Consider the following 16,747-nt stretch of genomic DNA (forward strand, 5'->3'; position numbering starts at 1 on the left):
ATTTGAGATGCGATGACTAAGGCCATACCACGGTCGCTGATTGGTGCCTGGTGTGCCTGAGCCGCTTATCCGCATCGGGCAAGGACGCCTGCTGAGTCAGCCATTGCATCATGAGCATCTACTTCATCTGCATCTTCAAGCTCACATCCTCCATCTGCTATAGGAGACACATTCTAGTAGAGGTCAATATGGCACAGAAAAGAGTACGTATATGTTCTGGTTAATGTTCCGACATAACCTCTTCATACCTGCCACTACATCATCTCGGACATTTGGCTGATCACACGGATGCAGATTGCATTCAAGGTGCATGGCACTGTACAAGGCAAGTACTTGGTCTTTCATTCGGAGAATACATGAGGCTGTGGATTATCATACTCTCACCTAAGACAAACTGCTCATTGTCGGATGTTTTCAGGCGTTGGATTCCGGTATGCTTCCCTCTAATTATATATCCCGTCACGCATAGATGAAAACTTACCAGCGTGACCAGCGACTTCACACAAAAGCGCGCCACCGAATTCGACCTAAAAGGCTGGGTCAAGAATACCATCTGCGGAAGGGTTCGTCCAATCTTCCCCATTACTTACCAAGACACCACACTATACCTACACAGTGGAGCCAGCACCATCACACCTATTACCCAATACTAATTCTATGCAGGTCGAAGGAGAAGCGCAAGGACCCGACTCAGCCATCCAGAATCTGGTTAAAGAAATCAACAACGGGCCGCGTCTAGCGCACGTCGTCAAGGTGGAGAAGAAAGAGATTGCCACGCAAGAAGGGGAGAGCCAGTTCGGGGTCAAGCGGACTTCCGAGTCGGCGTTTGATGCGACGGTTTGAGCGGTTTTGTTTTCTTCAGTCGGCGATTGGTCGGATGGTTGTACCTAGTCATTTACGTGGGGATTTACGATACCTACCTAGGATATGGATATGATAATGACACATAAGTAAATCGGAGAGGGTTTGAGCAGAACGTGATCGGTGAGGAGGTCGGGTTAGATTGCTTTGGGCTATGAATTAGGTGAATTCTTGGTGGATGTCGAGGTTTTATTTGTATAGAAGATGCTGGCTTTTATAAAAGGCTGTTTGAGCCTCATTCTCGTGTGATACTGGATTGTTATTGCTGGAAAGTATAACAATGCCAACAAAGAAACCATGTCAATTTTAAGAATTAAGAACCTCAAACACATGGCAAGGGTTCAGGGTTTGTGCCTGCTGCAGCGGTGATTTCAGGATCTGCAGTTCTCGGCCGGTTTACGAACCAGATCTAAATATACTCTGGGAGCTACTAATCGGGATCTGGTCCACCAAACATAGTCCATACAGCAGGAAAAGAGAGCCGGCACCTGACGTAAGAATGAACGCTTTGTCTGACAGGAGGCCAGAAGAAAGAGATTTCCAATCGTCGAGCCTCTAGAACATGGCTATAGTTAGTCAGGAGGATCCCGAAAAAACCCAGCAATCCCGACTTTTCATCGGCGTCCCGATCTGAGTCAGAGCTGCCACCCGATTCATCCCGCGGTCACCTGCCCGCCCTTCGTGTTTCTGAAATTACGCCCGCCGTATCTGCGCGAAACGAACGAACTTACGCCGCCAGCAGCACCGGGTCAACGACGGCCATGGGGATAATGGGGAGCATGTTGGAGTTGCTTCCAGTTCGACGGGACGATCATGACATCAGGCTGCAGGGGGGAAAATTCCAAGAGAGCGATTCCTGTGGGGGAGGGCCGATGTGCAGCGAACTGCCGGGACGGGGAGGTGGTAAGGGCGAGTATGCCGTAATTTCCGCCTGGAATTGCTGCGGTTCCTTCACTGCCTGAGGACAAATCCGTCAAACCGGGTTGGCCGCCCCGGTGACTGTATGTCATCCTCCTTTGTTTGGTCCCGGCGTGGTCCCGGTTTTTGCCATATCGATCTGATAGATTTTTTCTGGTCCCTAGGGAAGCAATGTAGATGGTATAAATACGGCAGGAGCCGTGGGTAGGTGGCATTGTTCATAGACATCATCACATCACGATTCCTTCTACAATTGCATAGCATCGGCTATACTACCTGATTATCACAACCAACCTAAATAACTTGGGATTGACCAAGATGAATTCAATCACAGCCACAGCACCCATAAGGGCTGCCTACCTGCCCAAATCACATCTGCACCTCACGCTTCGAGGCTGTACCAGTCTTGTCGCCACAGCAGGGTTACGCGGGGGCAGTCCGCTGTTCGCCAGCACGCATCGCCATGCGACGAACCCCAGACGATTGATCTCGTCCACCCCGCACCCGACCAAGATCAAGGAGTTCTTCCCGCCTCCGGAGGCGCCGCATATCAAAGAAATGGAGACAGCCTGGTCTCACCCCGTGTGAGTACCCAGGATCAATTCTCTTGGCGACCAAAGCTGACAGTGCCACAGTTACACCGAAGACCAGATGCAACAAGTCACGATTGCCCATCGACAAGCCAAGAACTGGCCCGACTGGGTGGCCTTGGGAACGGTGCGATTGCTGCGATGGGGAATGGACTTGGTCACGGGATACCACCATCCTCCCCCCGGCAAGGAAAACGAGGCCAAGTTCAAGATGACCGAGAAGAAGTGGCTTACTCGATTTGTATTCCTGGAGAGCGTGGCGGGAGTGCCTGGAATGGTAGGGGGAATGTTGCGACACTTAAGGAGTTTGCGACGCATGAAGAGAGACAATGGATGGTGAGTGGCCCAAGCTCTTGGGCGGACCACACCCAGAGACCAACCAACTAACTATGACATAGGATCGAAACCCTTCTGGAGGAGGCGTTCAATGAACGGATGCATCTGCTCACCTTCCTCAAACTCGCAGAGCCCGGATGGTTCATGCGCATGATGGTTCTCGGCGCCCAAGGGGTGTTCTTCAACGGCTTTTTCATCTCCTACCTCATTTCGCCACGGATCTGCCATCGATTCGTCGGATACCTGGAAGAGGAGGCGGTGATCACCTATACTCGGGCGATCAAGGAGATCGAAGCGGGCAAACTCCCCGAGTGGGAGAAGCTGGAAGCGCCCAAGATCGCCATCTCGTATTGGCAAATGCCGGAGGGGCAGCGCAGCATGAAGGACCTGCTTCTCTACGTCCGGGCGGACGAGGCCAAACACCGAGAAGTCAACCACACCCTGGGAAACTTGAAGCAAGGGGCGGATCCGAATCCGTACTCGGCCAAGTACAAGGACCTGACCAAGGCGCACCCCGGAAAGGGCATTGAAAACCTGAAACCCACCGGATGGGAGCGAGAGGACATCATCTAGGGATCACATGGCTTTCCCCGGTTTATTTCTGCTTAGTATTTTGTCTATTTTGTCAGCACGGAGTTTCCGAGGTTGTTTCATCATGGGTTGCTGGTTCAACCCGGTGGGGGTTTGCACAGGCGCAGTTGACATTTGGGTTAATTCGGCATGCGGGACTGTATTTTTACTTTTTATTGTATGATAGATTGAACTCCTCTCGATGTTAAATGAATGCAGCATTGACGCAGATGTATGGTCCTTGCATATAACATTTCAAGAAACTTCAGATCCGCGCCAAAGTTCGGGACGGAAGAAGAAACGCGGGGCGCCAGGCACGGGACACGCTAGACCAGGAGAGGGAAGGCGGGTGGAAGACTCCACCCGGCTTTCCCAAGATGGTTCGATTCCATGTTTGGTAACGGACATAAAACTGCCTGCTGCCATAGTTCGATCATCATCCTGATTGCGGGGCATCGAGGGGTGAAGAGGAATTTCGTGGACCAAAGGCGGTAACACGCTCGGTTACCTCGACCTGGATGGGCTGGTGTAGCGTTGCATTGCGAATGTCGACAGGTCTATCTTAGTAGCTGGCATCGGCTCTTCCCAAGACTTGGCTCTTTCTTGGGAGTTGCCTGTCTTAAGTTCCGAACAGCCCCGGCTGATCTACACCATGACCGACGGGATGTTGGATGAGGGCCTCTGGACGGAGTCTGTCCTCGAGCTCGATCATGATCGTTGGCATATTGGCCGTCGGCTTGCAGCAAAATTCCGGGAGCAGACTGACGCATTCACTCAGGATACGACTGACGAATTCCACGAAGTCTACGAAGCAGTCCACATTGATCCCTCAGACATTCCAGGAATTATGAAAGCTAAAAAGCAGTGCGTGTCTTCTACCCAACTACTTCTCTGTGTATTGACATTGATAGGATCGCGCCGTGGAGTGACGGCGACCCTTTTGCCGTCAGCAATGAAATACATCGCGAGATTGATAATCTACATTATCTAACAGAGTATGACTGCACCTGTACACCGAAGCTTTTCTCCTTTGCTATTGACCAGCAAGGTCTAGATGACACTGTTCCGGGTGGATACATTGCTTATATCGTCATGGAGAGAGTCCCCGGGAAAGATTTGCGAGACTTTGACCAACTCGATCATCATGAGAAGAACCGGGTGCGTCTCGCGTTTGTGGAGGCCTTATGGTACGAACGAATTTCTACCTTACTTTTGCTTCGTTAATAATATTCCCAGGAAATTGCATAGTCACCATTTTACTCACTGGGATCCTCGCCCAAACAATATCATGTGGGACTCTGCAGCCGGCAAATGGTTTGTTCTCTTGACTCTCTAATTGTAGCGATTTTCATTGACGCCCAAAGTTTTATTGTGGATCTCGAAGATGCTCTGAGGCATACTAACCGTAAGGATTCTGATGTATGCCTGGACCCATGGGAACAGCTTGAGGGATGGGGCCTGATAGAAGAACAACACAAAGGGCTCACAGCTTTTTTCCAAAAAGAGGAGTTGTTGGATTACCTGAAAGCCGAGCTCGGCATATGATCGCTGTAGGATATACAGTTCTATGATTGCTTGGTCTTATGTATCTTCAACAATATTATGTGGCTATGTCAATCCCCATTCCTTTTTACTGGGTCTGCATATGCAAGATAAGCCATGCTCGAGCCTCGTCCTCGAGGATCCGAACACCAAGCTACCCCCAAACACCAGACCATGGTATGTCCACGCATTATCCGGGTTGGAATCAATGTTCTGGCACACGATTGCCCGCGGAAGCACATAGAATATATTGGAAATCAAGGACTGCGCGAGATACCATAATGTACGGGTTTCAAGAAGCATTGCAGCAAATTGAATTGATATACCGTAAGGAGTATATCACTTACTCAACAATATTTCAATCAAGACAAGGCTAGTATTACCCTTATGCTATGTTCAATTGACGGACATGGCCGAACTCCCTGGCCAATCCTAACCCTTAAATTGAGTTTGGCAGTCTTCAAGTGCTCGCTCCGCTTAATTTAGCCATGGGGTTTACAAGTGATGGCCATTCTATTTCTATTCCATCTCGCCACCACAACGTTTCGCTGTGGACCACTTGCGCGCCCTGTTCTCTTTTCCTTCTCTTCATTACCAACTCGTTTGCTCATATCAACCATGGCCAACTCCGATATACGACAAGGTCTATTCAAAGATGACACTGCGAAACGAATTGTCATCAAAGTCAAGACCCAAACTTTGAATCCCGAAAGTTACTTTGCTTCGGCAACAAATGTAGTTTCCGAGATTTTGCCTGGGTGGGAAAGCGACCCTCGCATGCTTTTGCTCGCCATTGACCTGTGGAGTGAGCGCACCTTTATTGTTATTGATATCAACAACCGCGATTACAACTTTCGCACGGCACACAAGAATACGACAGTGTTCCCGGTCTATGTTCTTCGACAGCATGGAAGACGGCAGGACTGGGTATTGGTGAGATGGCATCAACTGGATGAACGTATGAGTCTACAGCTAGCGGATCTCCATAGAGTCAATGGCTATGATGCTACCCTGCCTTTTCTGGAAAATCACAACACACGCATCGTCCACGAAAACCCCCGCGACCTCCCTGGCCGACCGTTCAATAATTGACAATAAACCGTTTGGTCTTGATTGCTTCTTGAATTTTCAACAACACTGATGGAATCCACAAGCATGTCTCGACACAGGTTGAACGAGATGGAGAGTCTTTAGGGCTGGGCGTCGCCGGATGTTCCCAGATCACGTGGACCCCTCAGAAAAGACCCCCAAAGCAGTTATACAGAACGGGTTATAGTTATGTAGGAGACTGGACTAGTACTCAGGGGCAGGCCCGGCACGGTGGGAAATGGAAGCAGAGAAAGAAAACAGAAAAAAAAAAAAAGAAGCGACCGGCAATTTCTATTAATACCCGTTGTCCTTAATTAACTAATTCATTTAGATCATTAATTCATGATGCCGACGTGTTGGCAGCCGGACTATTGACCCGCTTCCCCTTTTAGCGGGAAAAAAGCCCCCCCTTTCGAACCTCCCAAGATTATTCTCGCGGCGTCGATCGATCAATCCGGTGCAATTCATCCGTGACGCATCCCTATTTTGTGCCTCGCCAAAACGGTTATCGAGCCGACGACCACCTGTCCTTTCCGGTCGCATCTCGACCCTCCCGATATATTGGTTCCCTTCTGGCGATACCGTCGCGATCTATCCACGGAGTATCCGTATCTCCTGCCACCATCTGCCCACCCCTCTGTCTCTCTCTGCCGTCTGCCTCACGATGGATGATTCAGTCGAGTCTGAGTTCGCTGCCCCTCCGCACCGCGCGTCCTCCCCCTCCCCGTCCATCTGCCCGACGCCCGCCATCTCCTCCTGTCCGTCGCCGGACCGCACCTTCTCGACCTTCTCGACCATCTCCTCCCTGTCCACCTCGTCCGCCACCTCCGCCGATGCTCGATCCTCCGTGTCAATTTCCTCGAAACGCCGTGGCTACATTCGGCCCCAGGGGGCCGAATTCGCGGAGTCGGCCAAGAACCGGGAGAGCGTGATGAGTCTGGGTAGCATCGCCCACCTGCAGTACTACTTTGCCCGGACCGGCCTGTTGGACGGCAAAGGCGGCCATGCCCGCGAGTTCAAGAAAAAGAAGAAGCCGGAGGACGAGCCTCGGCTGCTGATGACCCCTAATGCACGGTTCATCGACGATCTGACCGCCAGCCCCACGAGTGAGGCTGGATTGAGTTCGGCCGACGAGGATAGCGGCCTGGAGGAGCCCGACGAGATGATGCTGCCTCCCACCGTCAGCACCTATAGCATCAAGACCCACCACATCCCGCCGCCCCCCGACCTGCTGGCGCTGCGCAAGAACCTGCGCAAAGCGCTGCACAAGGCCGAGAAGAACATCGAGACGCTCGGATCCCAGAAGGAGCCGCCGCCCGACCTGAACCCCCCGCGCATCAGTCTGTCGCCGGACGAGACGGGCGACCCCGACGAAGAACCGGTGCGTCCGCCCACCGCAGGCGGCACCCCTCAGGGGTGGCAGGAGATCCGAGGCGTGCGCATTCTGGACGTGGTCACGCTGGCCATCCGCGCCGCCAAGATCTATTACACGGCCCACGAGCGTCCGGAGCGATTGGCGTCGATCAAAAGCGAGCGCGACATCCGTCAGGAGCTGTTCAACGTCCTTGAGGTGTTGAAGCGGTGGGCCTCGCGCAATTTCTCCGGTGGATTGCGGGGAGACGAAGAAGATTCCATTCTCGGATGGATCTCCAACGTGCGGGAGATGCTGGCCCAAGAGATCCGGTTGGAAGAGCAAGAGGCCACCGAGCGACAGACATGGTCGTGGGCTGCCGGGGATTGGACCGGACGAGAGCGGGAACGCGAAGAAGCCTTCCTGCGAAGTTTGACGGATTCGGACTCCCCCCTGCCCTCATGGACTGCCCCGGAAGAGGGTTCCCTGCCGAGTGCCATGCTGGAGCGACTCCGCGATGGTCGAGACCTGGTCCGCATCCACAACCAGGCGGTGCGGAAGTCCAAGCGTCCGTTCTGCGAAATCAAATCATATCATCAGGACGTTGCCAAACCGTACCGACGGGCAGAGAACCTGCGATTCTGGGTCAAGGCGGCGGAAATCCGGTGGGAGACGAAGCTGGAGATGGACGTCATGGGCGTGGTTCAAGGGAACAGCGACGAGGCGTGGACCAAGTTCGACGCGGCCCTTCTGACATGGTGTCGCAGCGTGCGCGAGGAGCTGCAGCGCGACTGGCAGGAGACGCCGGGGCCCAAAGCCGATGCAAGGCTTCCAGATGACGGGTTTGACGGTTGAGTCTATGACGAAAGGCGAGAAGGAGGTCTGGTTCGTTGGAACCACGTATGATTCTTTTTTTACATATTTTATTATTTGGTTTGTTCTGTTCTGGCTCTACGCTTGTCGTTTGCAGCCCTTCCCTTAGATACCCCCCTTACTTGGCTTGAGTTTCTCCCCTTGAGGGATGGCGGATTGGAGTGGCATGGCTGGAATAGCTGGAATAGCTGGAATTATCTATTGTATTTGATTTGAATCACTTGGAATCTGCCCAGGGATGGTGTACATATTTTATTATTTAATCTTCTGATTGGTATTTCATTTATTATTATTTTTTCTTATTTATTCTGAACCGGGAATGAAGGAGTGAAGGAGCGCTTATTATTGATCCCTGCGAGGCGACCATCCCCAGACTAGGAGACCAGGAAAACAGGGTTGCAGAAAGGCAGAAAGGGGACTCTAGCAACTAATAACTGAAAAGTAGAACGAGTCAATACTCGAGTCCTTTCATGCCCAAACCAGAGTACAGTTGTCTGCTCCACCGTTAACTAATCGCATTCCCGCCCAAAGAAAGGGGCCACATTCCGCCCCAAAGACGTTGGCCGCTTCTCAGCCCATCAACCACATTCCACCGCTGCTCTTCGTTGGCTCGACCCCTCTCGCTCTGCATTGCATCCTTGTTTGATTGACTCTTCCGTAGGGCAGTCGTCTCGCGCATTGCATTGTCCCCCATGCTTGCCATGTTCGCCGGGTCGACTTCCTCCGACCCTGCGGATGTCCATGTCAACACGTCGCAAGAGCTGCAGCACTCACCACCACCACCACCGCCGCCTCCTCCACCACATCCAGAGAAGCAGCCTGAAGAAACCTCACCATCGCATCAGTCTGACCTCTCCTCGCCGCCGCCGCCGCCGCCCGTCCTCTCCGTCTCGACCCCAGAAGAATCGCTCCCCCGACGCATCAAGTCCAAATCATCCCTACGCAGCGTGCGCAGTTTCGGCAGCAGCTTAAACGACGAAGATCCCGCCGATGAGACGCCCGAGCAGCCTGGGTCCGACAAATCCCTCATCCGCCCGTCCATCCTGCGCCGACTGTCTCCGGGCCTGGCCGCTCGCGTCAAACTCCTAGACGGCAGTCACAGCAAGAGCGCCGCCAACTCCCGCAACCCCGGCGCCGTCGGCCGCATCCCCGAAGAGCACATTAAAGAGCTGGATACGCTGCACCAGAACCTGTCGGCGTCCATCAAGGTCGAGAAGAAAGGTCGTTCGTGGAATGCTCTGCATCTGATCGGCAAGGACAGGAAGCAGCAGGGTGGCTCGGACCTCCTGGAAGTCATCGAACCGGAGTTACTAGAGGTGCCGTCGCCCGAAGCGTTGGAGTCGTTGGAATTAGAACGCGAGGCCTTGGACGAACCGACGCGACTCCCGTCGGAGGCGGACGCGCAGATTGTTGAGACCGCCTCAGAATCCACGGAAGACCAGGTTGAACCAACGAACGCAGTCGAAACTACTGATACCGCGGATACTACAGACACTACAGACCCTGTTCAGACAGCCGAGACGGTAAATACCGTTGAGACCCCCGAGCAAGAAGCCAACGAATCTCCGGCCATGTCTGTTGCTGAACCTCTCCCGGCGCCGACGCTGCCCGCGCCCGTTGAGCCGGCCCCCCAGCAGTCAGAACCAGAGCCAGAGCTTGCGCAAGAACCGACGGATTTCGAGAAATATATCCAGCGCACCAGCGAAAAAGAATCCGACAACCCCCCTCCCCCTCCTCCCAAGGACTCCCCGCTCGAATCGGACAACAACTCCGCGTACTTCCGCCCCAGCAGCCTTCACCGCGCCGATTCGATCTTCTCCTTCTCGCGAGCCTCCTTCAGCAACCAACTCTCCCAGCTAACCTCCATCTCCCTACCCCAAGCTTCCTCGTTAGCGTCGAGCATTGCCGCCATTCCGAATGCACCCCTGGCCGTCAAGTCCCTGACCGGAGCCGCCGACCAGATCCAGATATGGATCAAGAAAGCGACCAGCGTACTAGAGGGTCTGGATGCCGACGACGACGTGGAGTGGGCGGCGGCGGGAGGGCGAGACGGTCTGGATGACGTGGATAACGCCATCACGACATTTGAGGGTCTCATCAACGTTTACGTGAAAGCGATTGAAGACGTGCAAACCCGGCAGGATATCGAGAACGTGGAGCCCGACAGTCTGAAGACGATCGTGACGCAGATGGACTTCATCATCCAGCACTGGACGCAGATCAAGTCGCGCCTGCGATCCGTGAAGAGTCAGGTGGAACTGGCCATGGAGTGGGAGGAGCTGTGGAACAACATTCTTGGAGACGTGGGCGCCGAGGTCGGGAACCTCACGCAGCTGATCTTCCAGATGGAGGAGAAGCGGCACTTGGTTATGGCCGGCTCGCAGTCGCCCGGAAACAACGGCGTCGATATCAACGAACTAGAGACGATCGTCGAAGAGACCCCTGGCGGCGGGCCCCGGGCCAGCAAACGACTGAGCGTGGAGCCCATCTTCTCCGTTCCCCCGGCGCTCGACACCCCCATCATTCAAACGCCCCAGGAGGACAACTTCCACGGCGATCTGATCGGTCTGTTCGCCCGCATCCAGCCCCTGCGGGCGTCGTTGGATTTCCTGCCCATGCGCTTGTCCATGTTCCAGTCCCGGGCCGATGCCGTGTTTCCCAGCGCCTGCCAGGATCTGCAGCAGGGCATCGAGCGACTGGAAGGGCGATATAAGATGCTGGAACAAGAAGCGGAGGACCTGCGCAAGGAGCTCAGCGAGGATCGGTGGATTCTGGTGTTCCGGAACGCCGGCTCGCAGGCGCAGAAGATGTTCCAATCCGTGGAGCGCAGCATCTCGAAGCTGCAGGAGGCGCTAGAGTCGGGGGCCATCTTCAACAACCCCGCCGGACTGGCCAAACGGATTGAAAGCTACGAGGCCAAGAAGCAGCACTACGTGGCGGCGATTGAGCGAGTGGTTTCGATCATCCACAAGGGGGTCAAGGACCGGCTGACGCTGAACGGCGAGACCCTGACGCTCCTGTCGGATATGACGTCCAAGCTGGACGCGCTGAAAGCCAGCATCAAAGTGATGGACGCCTCGTTAGAGGACGTGCACATCGCCCGCAGCCAGCAGCTCCGCGACTCGATCTCGAGCATCGTCACGATGGACAGCCCGGCGACGGGCAGCGTGGCCGACACGCCGGGCAGCTCGCCAGCTTCGTCGGTCGTGATGACCCCCGGCAACCGCAAGGGCGCGTCCACGCCGCTAGGAGGGTCCAGTCGACGCGGCAGCTCGGTCAGCTCGGCGGCTCGCACGACCATGTCCAAGGTGCGCCGCTACTCGGGGCTCCCCCAGGCCACGGCCACGTTGACGGGGAAGAAATCAGCCATTCCCAAGCCCTCGCTGGGCGTACCGTCTCCCACGAAGACCAACGGCGCTGCCACCCCGACACCGGCGTCGCGCAAACCGGCGACACGTCCTGCGGCGCCCCCCATTCCGGGCCGTCCGCGATGGAACATCAGCACGAACACCAACGACCTGGATGTCGGCTTCAAGCCCACTCCTTTTCGGAAATCCTCTGCTCCCAACAACACCGCCTCGAACGGCCGCACCCCCCGACCCGCCTCCACGCTTCCCTTCTCCCGGTCGCGACGAGATCTCTCTGCATCTCCCGCTCCCTCCACCGCTCGATCTGTCAGCCGCGTTTCTAGCCGGCTTACGTCGCGCAGCCCGGCGCCTCCGCCGTCTCCTTCTCCCGGCTCTTCTCTTCTGGATCCTCCGCCGTACAGCAAACTGCGACGACCGGCGGGTCTGGACAACACGCCGCGGAACCGACAGAGCTTCGCCGGCACGCCGTTCAGCCGCAGCGTGTCGCAGCAGCACAGCAACGGCCTGCTCAGTCCGACCAAGACCGACCGCCCTGGCACCGCATTGGGCCATTCGGGCAGCCGTCGCATCAGCCTGCTTCCTCTGCCTAAGGAGCGTTCCGGACGAGACAGCGCTACGGGGTCTCGCAGCAAGCTTGCTGACCGGCCGCGGTGGCGGTAGCCTTCGAACTGATTTGTACTTTGCACTTGCCCTCTTGCATTTCCGGCCGTTTTGATTTATCGTTCTACATTGCATGTATTATCAGCATCGGGATTGAGGAGTCATATACCAAGTCGTTTGCAGGACAGATTGCGCTTGATTCCCCACTCGCATTGTGATTAGCGTTCTTTGATGTATTCATTTAGGGATATGGAATTACCTTCTATCTACATTTATCTACATCCATTCGTAATCCATCTATCTATAGATCAAAAAGATCAAACCAACTCCCGCCCAATGATCAACGCATCCACCAGCTCCGTGCTGTTCGACAGCCGCGCCGCCCCCGGCACCCGCCCGATGATCTGGAAGCCCAGGCGCTCCCAGATCTTGACGGAGGCGACGTTGTTCTCGAACACGAGGTTGAACACGGAGTATTTGTAGCCCTGTAGGCCTGGGGTCAGCCAGGCCGGGGCTCTAGAGTTGGGAGGACTTACCAGCTTCGGCGCATAGTCTAGATACGTCTCGCCCATTACAATCCCGACACCTCGACCTCGCGCCGCCTCTGTGGTCAGGAACCCGGCGTTGCAGACGTGCGAGCAGCGTCCTACATCAATCATATCACATCAATCAGCATATCGCATATCTACCTCCCCCTCCCCCACATCAAACCAACTCAAAAAGGAAAAGAATAAAACCCACCGGGATAATTCGGCTTCACATAAAACGTCCCCAGACACTCCCTCTCCCAATCCCTGCCCTCCCTCTCCAAATCCCCCTCTCCCGCCACCGCGATGACCGCAAACGTCCCAAACCAGTAGTTCGCGAACAATTCGCGCCCCATGGGCTCTTCCATCGGGTAGGTCGTGCCGCGGGCGATCTCGGCGCTGAACTCGCGGTGCAGCACGTCGATCAGGGCATCTGGGATGGAGGACGGGCCATTTGCGATCGGGTACAGGGTTACGGGGGTTGAGTCTTTTAGGGTTTTGGTGAGGGGTTTCAGGTGGGATTTGTTGGACTGGGCGGAGGGGGGAGGGGGGATGTAGGTGGTGGGGTCTTCGAGGAGGGAGGGCATTTTCTCTATTTTTCTCTCTTTTTGTGCTGTAATTGGGGGTTTGGGGTTGGAATTGGACTTGAGGCTATGGGCAATGGGTATGGTGAGCAGGAAGACTAGGTATAAAAAGTTATAAGAAAGTTGATTGTGGAAATGTGGTGGATTAGTCATACATCATGTCATGATAGGGCGTGGTTGGTTTGGTTGGTCTTTTGAAGGTCCATGTTTACTTTGCACTTGAGGCAGGGAGTGGTGATGTCAATGGCTTTGTGGCCTGTTTCTCTGGTTTTATTCACTTGGTTGAGAGGTTGTGTATGAGATTGACTACTCATCAGGTAGATAGTATATGTATGACGTGCATGTATACTACCTCCGCATTACAAGAATTTGAAGTTAATCGTGCATATTGTACTGTACACTCAATGCAGATAATCTATAATACAGACTCATAACTATTTACATTTACACCAGACAGACAGACAGACAGGTAGATAGGCAGTTCTTAATCTCCCGCCATACTCCAGTCCTGTCCAGACTGGCTGCTAAACCCTCCCAACAAACACCACTATTCCTCCCCCTCTCCATCCCGATTCCGAATCGCCTGCATAAGCTCATACAGCTGACCGAGCTGCTGATCTGTATATCAATTAGCATCTCACCACCGGCAAAGAAACCAGGAAACACAAGAGAAGGAAGGGAACCAACCACTCATCTTATCCAACTTCGCCTTGTCCAATTTCTCCCCAGCCCACGAATCCCCCTCCAACTTCTGCGCGTATAACTGCCACTCCGTAAGGAACCCGATCTATCAATCAACCAAATCATTAGCATTGCACACCATGACCCAGCACCCAATCCATCCAAACACCCCTCACCCCAACACGGAAAAAATAGAGAGGGAGAAGAGGAGACATACGATATGCAACGGATTATCAACACTCTTATGCGCACGAAACTCGCTCTTCACGTAGCCATCGCCGAGCAGGCGCATCTCGGGCTCCAGCTTCTTGCGGTGCACGCGGAGAATGCGCCGGTAGAGCTGGAGCGGGGGCAGCAGGGCCAGGGACTCGCTGAGGCTGGACTTCGAGCCCATGGAGGCGGGGGTGGCGAGGAGGCGGAGGGCGGGGCGCATCGTGAGAGTATAATACCTGGGTTTAGTAGAATGGAAAGTGTAGATGTAGCTGTAGAGTAGAGGAGAGTTGGATGGAGCTGGAGATTTGGAGAAGGTCCGGGCGGTGAGGCGCAGGCCAATTGGAGATGAGGGAGTTTGTCCCGCATTTTATTTTATTTTATTTCATCATTATCTTTTGTCTTCATTGATTGATGTCTTTCTCGATGCAATAGATCAATTGATCTTAACCCCCAAAATGCTCCCAACCCCCTGCACCGCCCACGTCTCCTTCGACACTATCTACGAACCCTCCGAAGACTCGTACCTCTTCCTCGACACCCTCTCCTCGCCCTCCGAGTCCGCATGGCTGAAAGCCCGCTTCCCCTCCCCCCCCTCTACAGATCCCACAAATGACACCTCCTCGCCCTCCCCCCTAATCGTCGAAGTCGGCACCGGCTCCGGCGTCGTCCTCGGCTTCGTCGCCGGCAACTCGCACGAGATCCTCGGCCGGCGAGACGTGCTCACACTCGGCGTAGACGTGAACCGCAACGCCTGCATCGCCACGCAAGAGACAGTGCGCAAGGCCATTCAAGACCGACAATCAGACTCAACCTCCGCGGTGAAATCCATCCACACAGCCTCCATCACCAGCGACCTCCTCTCCGCCCTACACCCCGGCAGCATCGACATCCTGCTCTTCAACCCGCCCTACGTTCCGACAGAGGATCTCCCCGCTGTCCCTGAACCCAGCGCAACAGAGAACGAAGACGGCCTCTCGCGAAGTGAAAAGTTCGACCGCGAGTCCTACTACCTCTCCCTGACGTATGCCGGCGGCAAAGATGGAATGGAGACGACGGATCGACTGATCGAGCAGATCCCCGCGGCGCTGGACGCGGCGCGCGGCGTGGCGTATGTGTTGCTTTGTGCGCAGAATCGGCCCGGAGAGGTCAGGGAGAGGATTCGGGGGTGGGGAGGGGCGTGGAGGGCGGAGTTTGTGGGGAATAGTGGTGTGCAGGCGGGGTGGGAGAAGTTGGTGATTTTGAGGGTTTGGAGGGAGTGATTCATTCATTACATATTCCCTGGAGACAGGGGGTCTGGTGGTGAGGGGTGGATTTATGTATAGATGGAGAGATTGACGACTGGATGATTTATGAGTGATGATGGATAGAATTAGAACTAGACAGAACAGAACTACGCCAACGATTGGAGGTATCTTTAATCTCATTGCGTGGTACGCGACACTGCATATCAGATGTCGACGTTCTTTCGTACAGGATATCATCGCCTGCCACAGGTGAGGCGGCTTTTGGTTCTAGATCCACCATGCCATTCAGATGCATCAACGAAGCAGGTCATGTTCGAGCGGCCATAGCCCTCCGACACCGTCTCAACGGATTTCTCCTTTCTTCAATCGAGATATCCCCACACGGGCGATCTGACAGAGGTCGAAAGATGGAGGCCAGACACAAACCAGCTAAACCATCGAGCAATCCCTCCCCATCAATCAAACAAACCAGATCCTCAGGTAGATAGTCGACGGAGCAAACCCCTACCACCCATATCAACCACACCCGTAGAAAAACCAAGATCAAAATCCACAATCAAGCATCGAAATGAATTAAAAAAAAAGTCGACAAATCAAAAGGAATCAAACTCCCAAACCGAATCTATAAACTTTTCCACCCCTAGAAGCCCCGCCCACGACCACGGCCACGACCCCGGCCGCGACCACGCGGACCGCCGCGCCCACCACGACCGCCGCGATCGGCCTCCTTGCGCGCCTTGTTCTTCGGCTTGGGCTGGTCGTCGACGAGCAGCGTGTCCAGGGGCAGACTGTCGGGCAGGATGTAGTAGCGGATCGTCGAGCCGCGGATGTTGATGGTGTCGAGGGAGATGGGGTCGCGGCCTTTGGGGGTCATTTTGACGGTGCGCAGAGAGGTGTTCATTTGCGGGGAGACCGAGGTGATGGTGCCGTGGAGGATTGTTCCTATTAGATTAAGGTGTCAGGATGGGTGGATATGGATATGATATTATGGGGAGGTGATGTGATATGGGATGAGATGGTTGGTTGGTTGCGAGATTGATTGATGTAGACAGGCAGGCAGACTGACCATTCTTCAACTCAACGGTCACCGTCTCGTTGGCGCACTTCATCAAAAATCTACAGATTGTCAGTCAATCGGAGGTCGGTCTGGTGCATAGCTTGCGAGCTCTGCCAGCAAATTCCGCGAGGACGTACCGGACGAGCTTCATGGTGAAAACGGGCACCGGCGGTGCAGAGAACAAGGATGATCGAAAAGGGTCAAACGGAGCAGGTCGCACTCGAGGGTCGGAAGCTGAATGGCGTGGTGGTTCTCAAGTGTCGCACTGGAGGTGTCTTCGCGGTGGTCGATCGCGGCAACAGAGGCTGAGGAGCTACGGCACGTGACCTCCTGGCTCCGGACA

The 16,747-nt window shown here is 54.6% G+C and overlaps 10 protein-coding genes across 10 annotated transcripts; 7 read left to right on the plus strand and 3 right to left on the minus strand.

Moving 5' to 3' along the window:
- The first annotated feature begins 9 nt into the window (after positions 1-9).
- P170DRAFT_46373 (acylphosphatase) lies at positions 10-1,233 on the plus strand. The gene is made up of 5 exons (XM_024852186.1): positions 10-203; positions 295-325; positions 419-431; positions 494-563; positions 664-1,233. Exons 1-5 carry the CDS (start codon positions 111-113, stop codon positions 841-843), a joined length of 387 nt encoding a protein of 128 aa, XP_024710956.1. The 5' UTR covers positions 10-110; the 3' UTR covers positions 844-1,233.
- A 1,163-nt stretch (positions 1,234-2,396) lies between these two features.
- P170DRAFT_433165 (alternative oxidase) lies at positions 2,397-3,510 on the plus strand. The gene is made up of 2 exons (XM_024848417.1): positions 2,397-2,705; positions 2,768-3,510. The coding sequence occupies exons 1-2, from the start codon at positions 2,431-2,433 to the stop codon at positions 3,276-3,278; spliced, it is 786 nt and encodes a 261-aa protein (XP_024710957.1). The 5' UTR covers positions 2,397-2,430; the 3' UTR covers positions 3,279-3,510.
- Positions 3,511-3,824: 314 nt separating this feature from the next.
- On the plus strand, positions 3,825-4,704 carry P170DRAFT_47026 (uncharacterized protein). The gene is made up of 3 exons (XM_024852731.1): positions 3,825-4,139; positions 4,202-4,589; positions 4,640-4,704. The coding sequence occupies exons 1-2, from the start codon at positions 3,928-3,930 to the stop codon at positions 4,497-4,499; spliced, it is 510 nt and encodes a 169-aa protein (XP_024710958.1). The 5' UTR covers positions 3,825-3,927; the 3' UTR covers positions 4,500-4,589; positions 4,640-4,704.
- Positions 4,705-5,435: 731 nt separating this feature from the next.
- P170DRAFT_506212 (uncharacterized protein) lies at positions 5,436-6,143 on the plus strand (the record flags this gene model as incomplete). The annotated part of the gene is made up of 1 exon (XM_024854371.1): positions 5,436-6,143. One exon carries the CDS (start codon positions 5,436-5,438, stop codon positions 5,907-5,909), a length of 474 nt encoding a protein of 157 aa, XP_024710959.1. The 3' UTR covers positions 5,910-6,143.
- P170DRAFT_433167 (uncharacterized protein) lies at positions 6,132-8,395 on the plus strand. Its single transcript, XM_024848418.1, has one exon. The coding sequence runs from the start codon at positions 6,571-6,573 to the stop codon at positions 8,110-8,112; it is 1,542 nt and encodes a 513-aa protein (XP_024710960.1). The 5' UTR covers positions 6,132-6,570; the 3' UTR covers positions 8,113-8,395.
- Positions 8,396-8,613: 218 nt separating this feature from the next.
- P170DRAFT_433168 (KAR9 family protein) lies at positions 8,614-12,344 on the plus strand. Its single transcript, XM_024848419.1, has one exon. The coding sequence runs from the start codon at positions 8,823-8,825 to the stop codon at positions 12,156-12,158; it is 3,336 nt and encodes a 1,111-aa protein (XP_024710961.1). The 5' UTR covers positions 8,614-8,822; the 3' UTR covers positions 12,159-12,344.
- Positions 12,345-12,380: 36 nt separating this feature from the next.
- On the minus strand, positions 12,381-13,287 carry P170DRAFT_399961 (GNAT family N-acetyltransferase). Its single transcript, XM_024846302.1, has 3 exons — positions 12,840-13,287; positions 12,635-12,744; positions 12,381-12,583 (listed from the first exon to the last, which is right to left on the minus strand). The coding sequence occupies exons 1-3, from the start codon at positions 13,210-13,212 to the stop codon at positions 12,416-12,418; spliced, it is 651 nt and encodes a 216-aa protein (XP_024710962.1). The 5' UTR covers positions 13,213-13,287; the 3' UTR covers positions 12,381-12,415.
- Positions 13,288-13,596: 309 nt separating this feature from the next.
- P170DRAFT_506216 (succinate dehydrogenase assembly factor 3) lies at positions 13,597-14,400 on the minus strand. Its single transcript, XM_024854372.1, has 3 exons — positions 14,108-14,400; positions 13,897-13,996; positions 13,597-13,827 (listed from the first exon to the last, which is right to left on the minus strand). Exons 1-3 carry the CDS (start codon positions 14,321-14,323, stop codon positions 13,757-13,759), a joined length of 387 nt encoding a protein of 128 aa, XP_024710963.1. The 5' UTR covers positions 14,324-14,400; the 3' UTR covers positions 13,597-13,756.
- A 115-nt stretch (positions 14,401-14,515) lies between these two features.
- P170DRAFT_399964 (S-adenosylmethionine-dependent methyltransferase) lies at positions 14,516-15,362 on the plus strand (the record flags this gene model as incomplete). Its single annotated transcript, XM_024846303.1, has 1 exon — positions 14,516-15,362. The coding sequence occupies exon 1, from the start codon at positions 14,559-14,561 to the stop codon at positions 15,360-15,362; it is 804 nt and encodes a 267-aa protein (XP_024710964.1). The 5' UTR covers positions 14,516-14,558.
- Positions 15,363-15,488: 126 nt separating this feature from the next.
- P170DRAFT_399966 (mRNA splicing protein SMD1) lies at positions 15,489-16,662 on the minus strand. Its single transcript, XM_024846304.1, has 3 exons — positions 16,542-16,662; positions 16,414-16,463; positions 15,489-16,289 (listed from the first exon to the last, which is right to left on the minus strand). The coding sequence occupies exons 1-3, from the start codon at positions 16,553-16,555 to the stop codon at positions 15,988-15,990; spliced, it is 366 nt and encodes a 121-aa protein (XP_024710965.1). The 5' UTR covers positions 16,556-16,662; the 3' UTR covers positions 15,489-15,987.
- Positions 16,663-16,747: the final 85 nt, after the last annotated feature.

Source organism: Aspergillus steynii (assembly GCF_002849105.1).
Source record: "Aspergillus steynii IBT 23096 chromosome Unknown P170scaffold_1, whole genome shotgun sequence".
In the NCBI taxonomy this organism is placed as follows: Eukaryota; Fungi; Ascomycota; class Eurotiomycetes; order Eurotiales; family Aspergillaceae; genus Aspergillus; species Aspergillus steynii.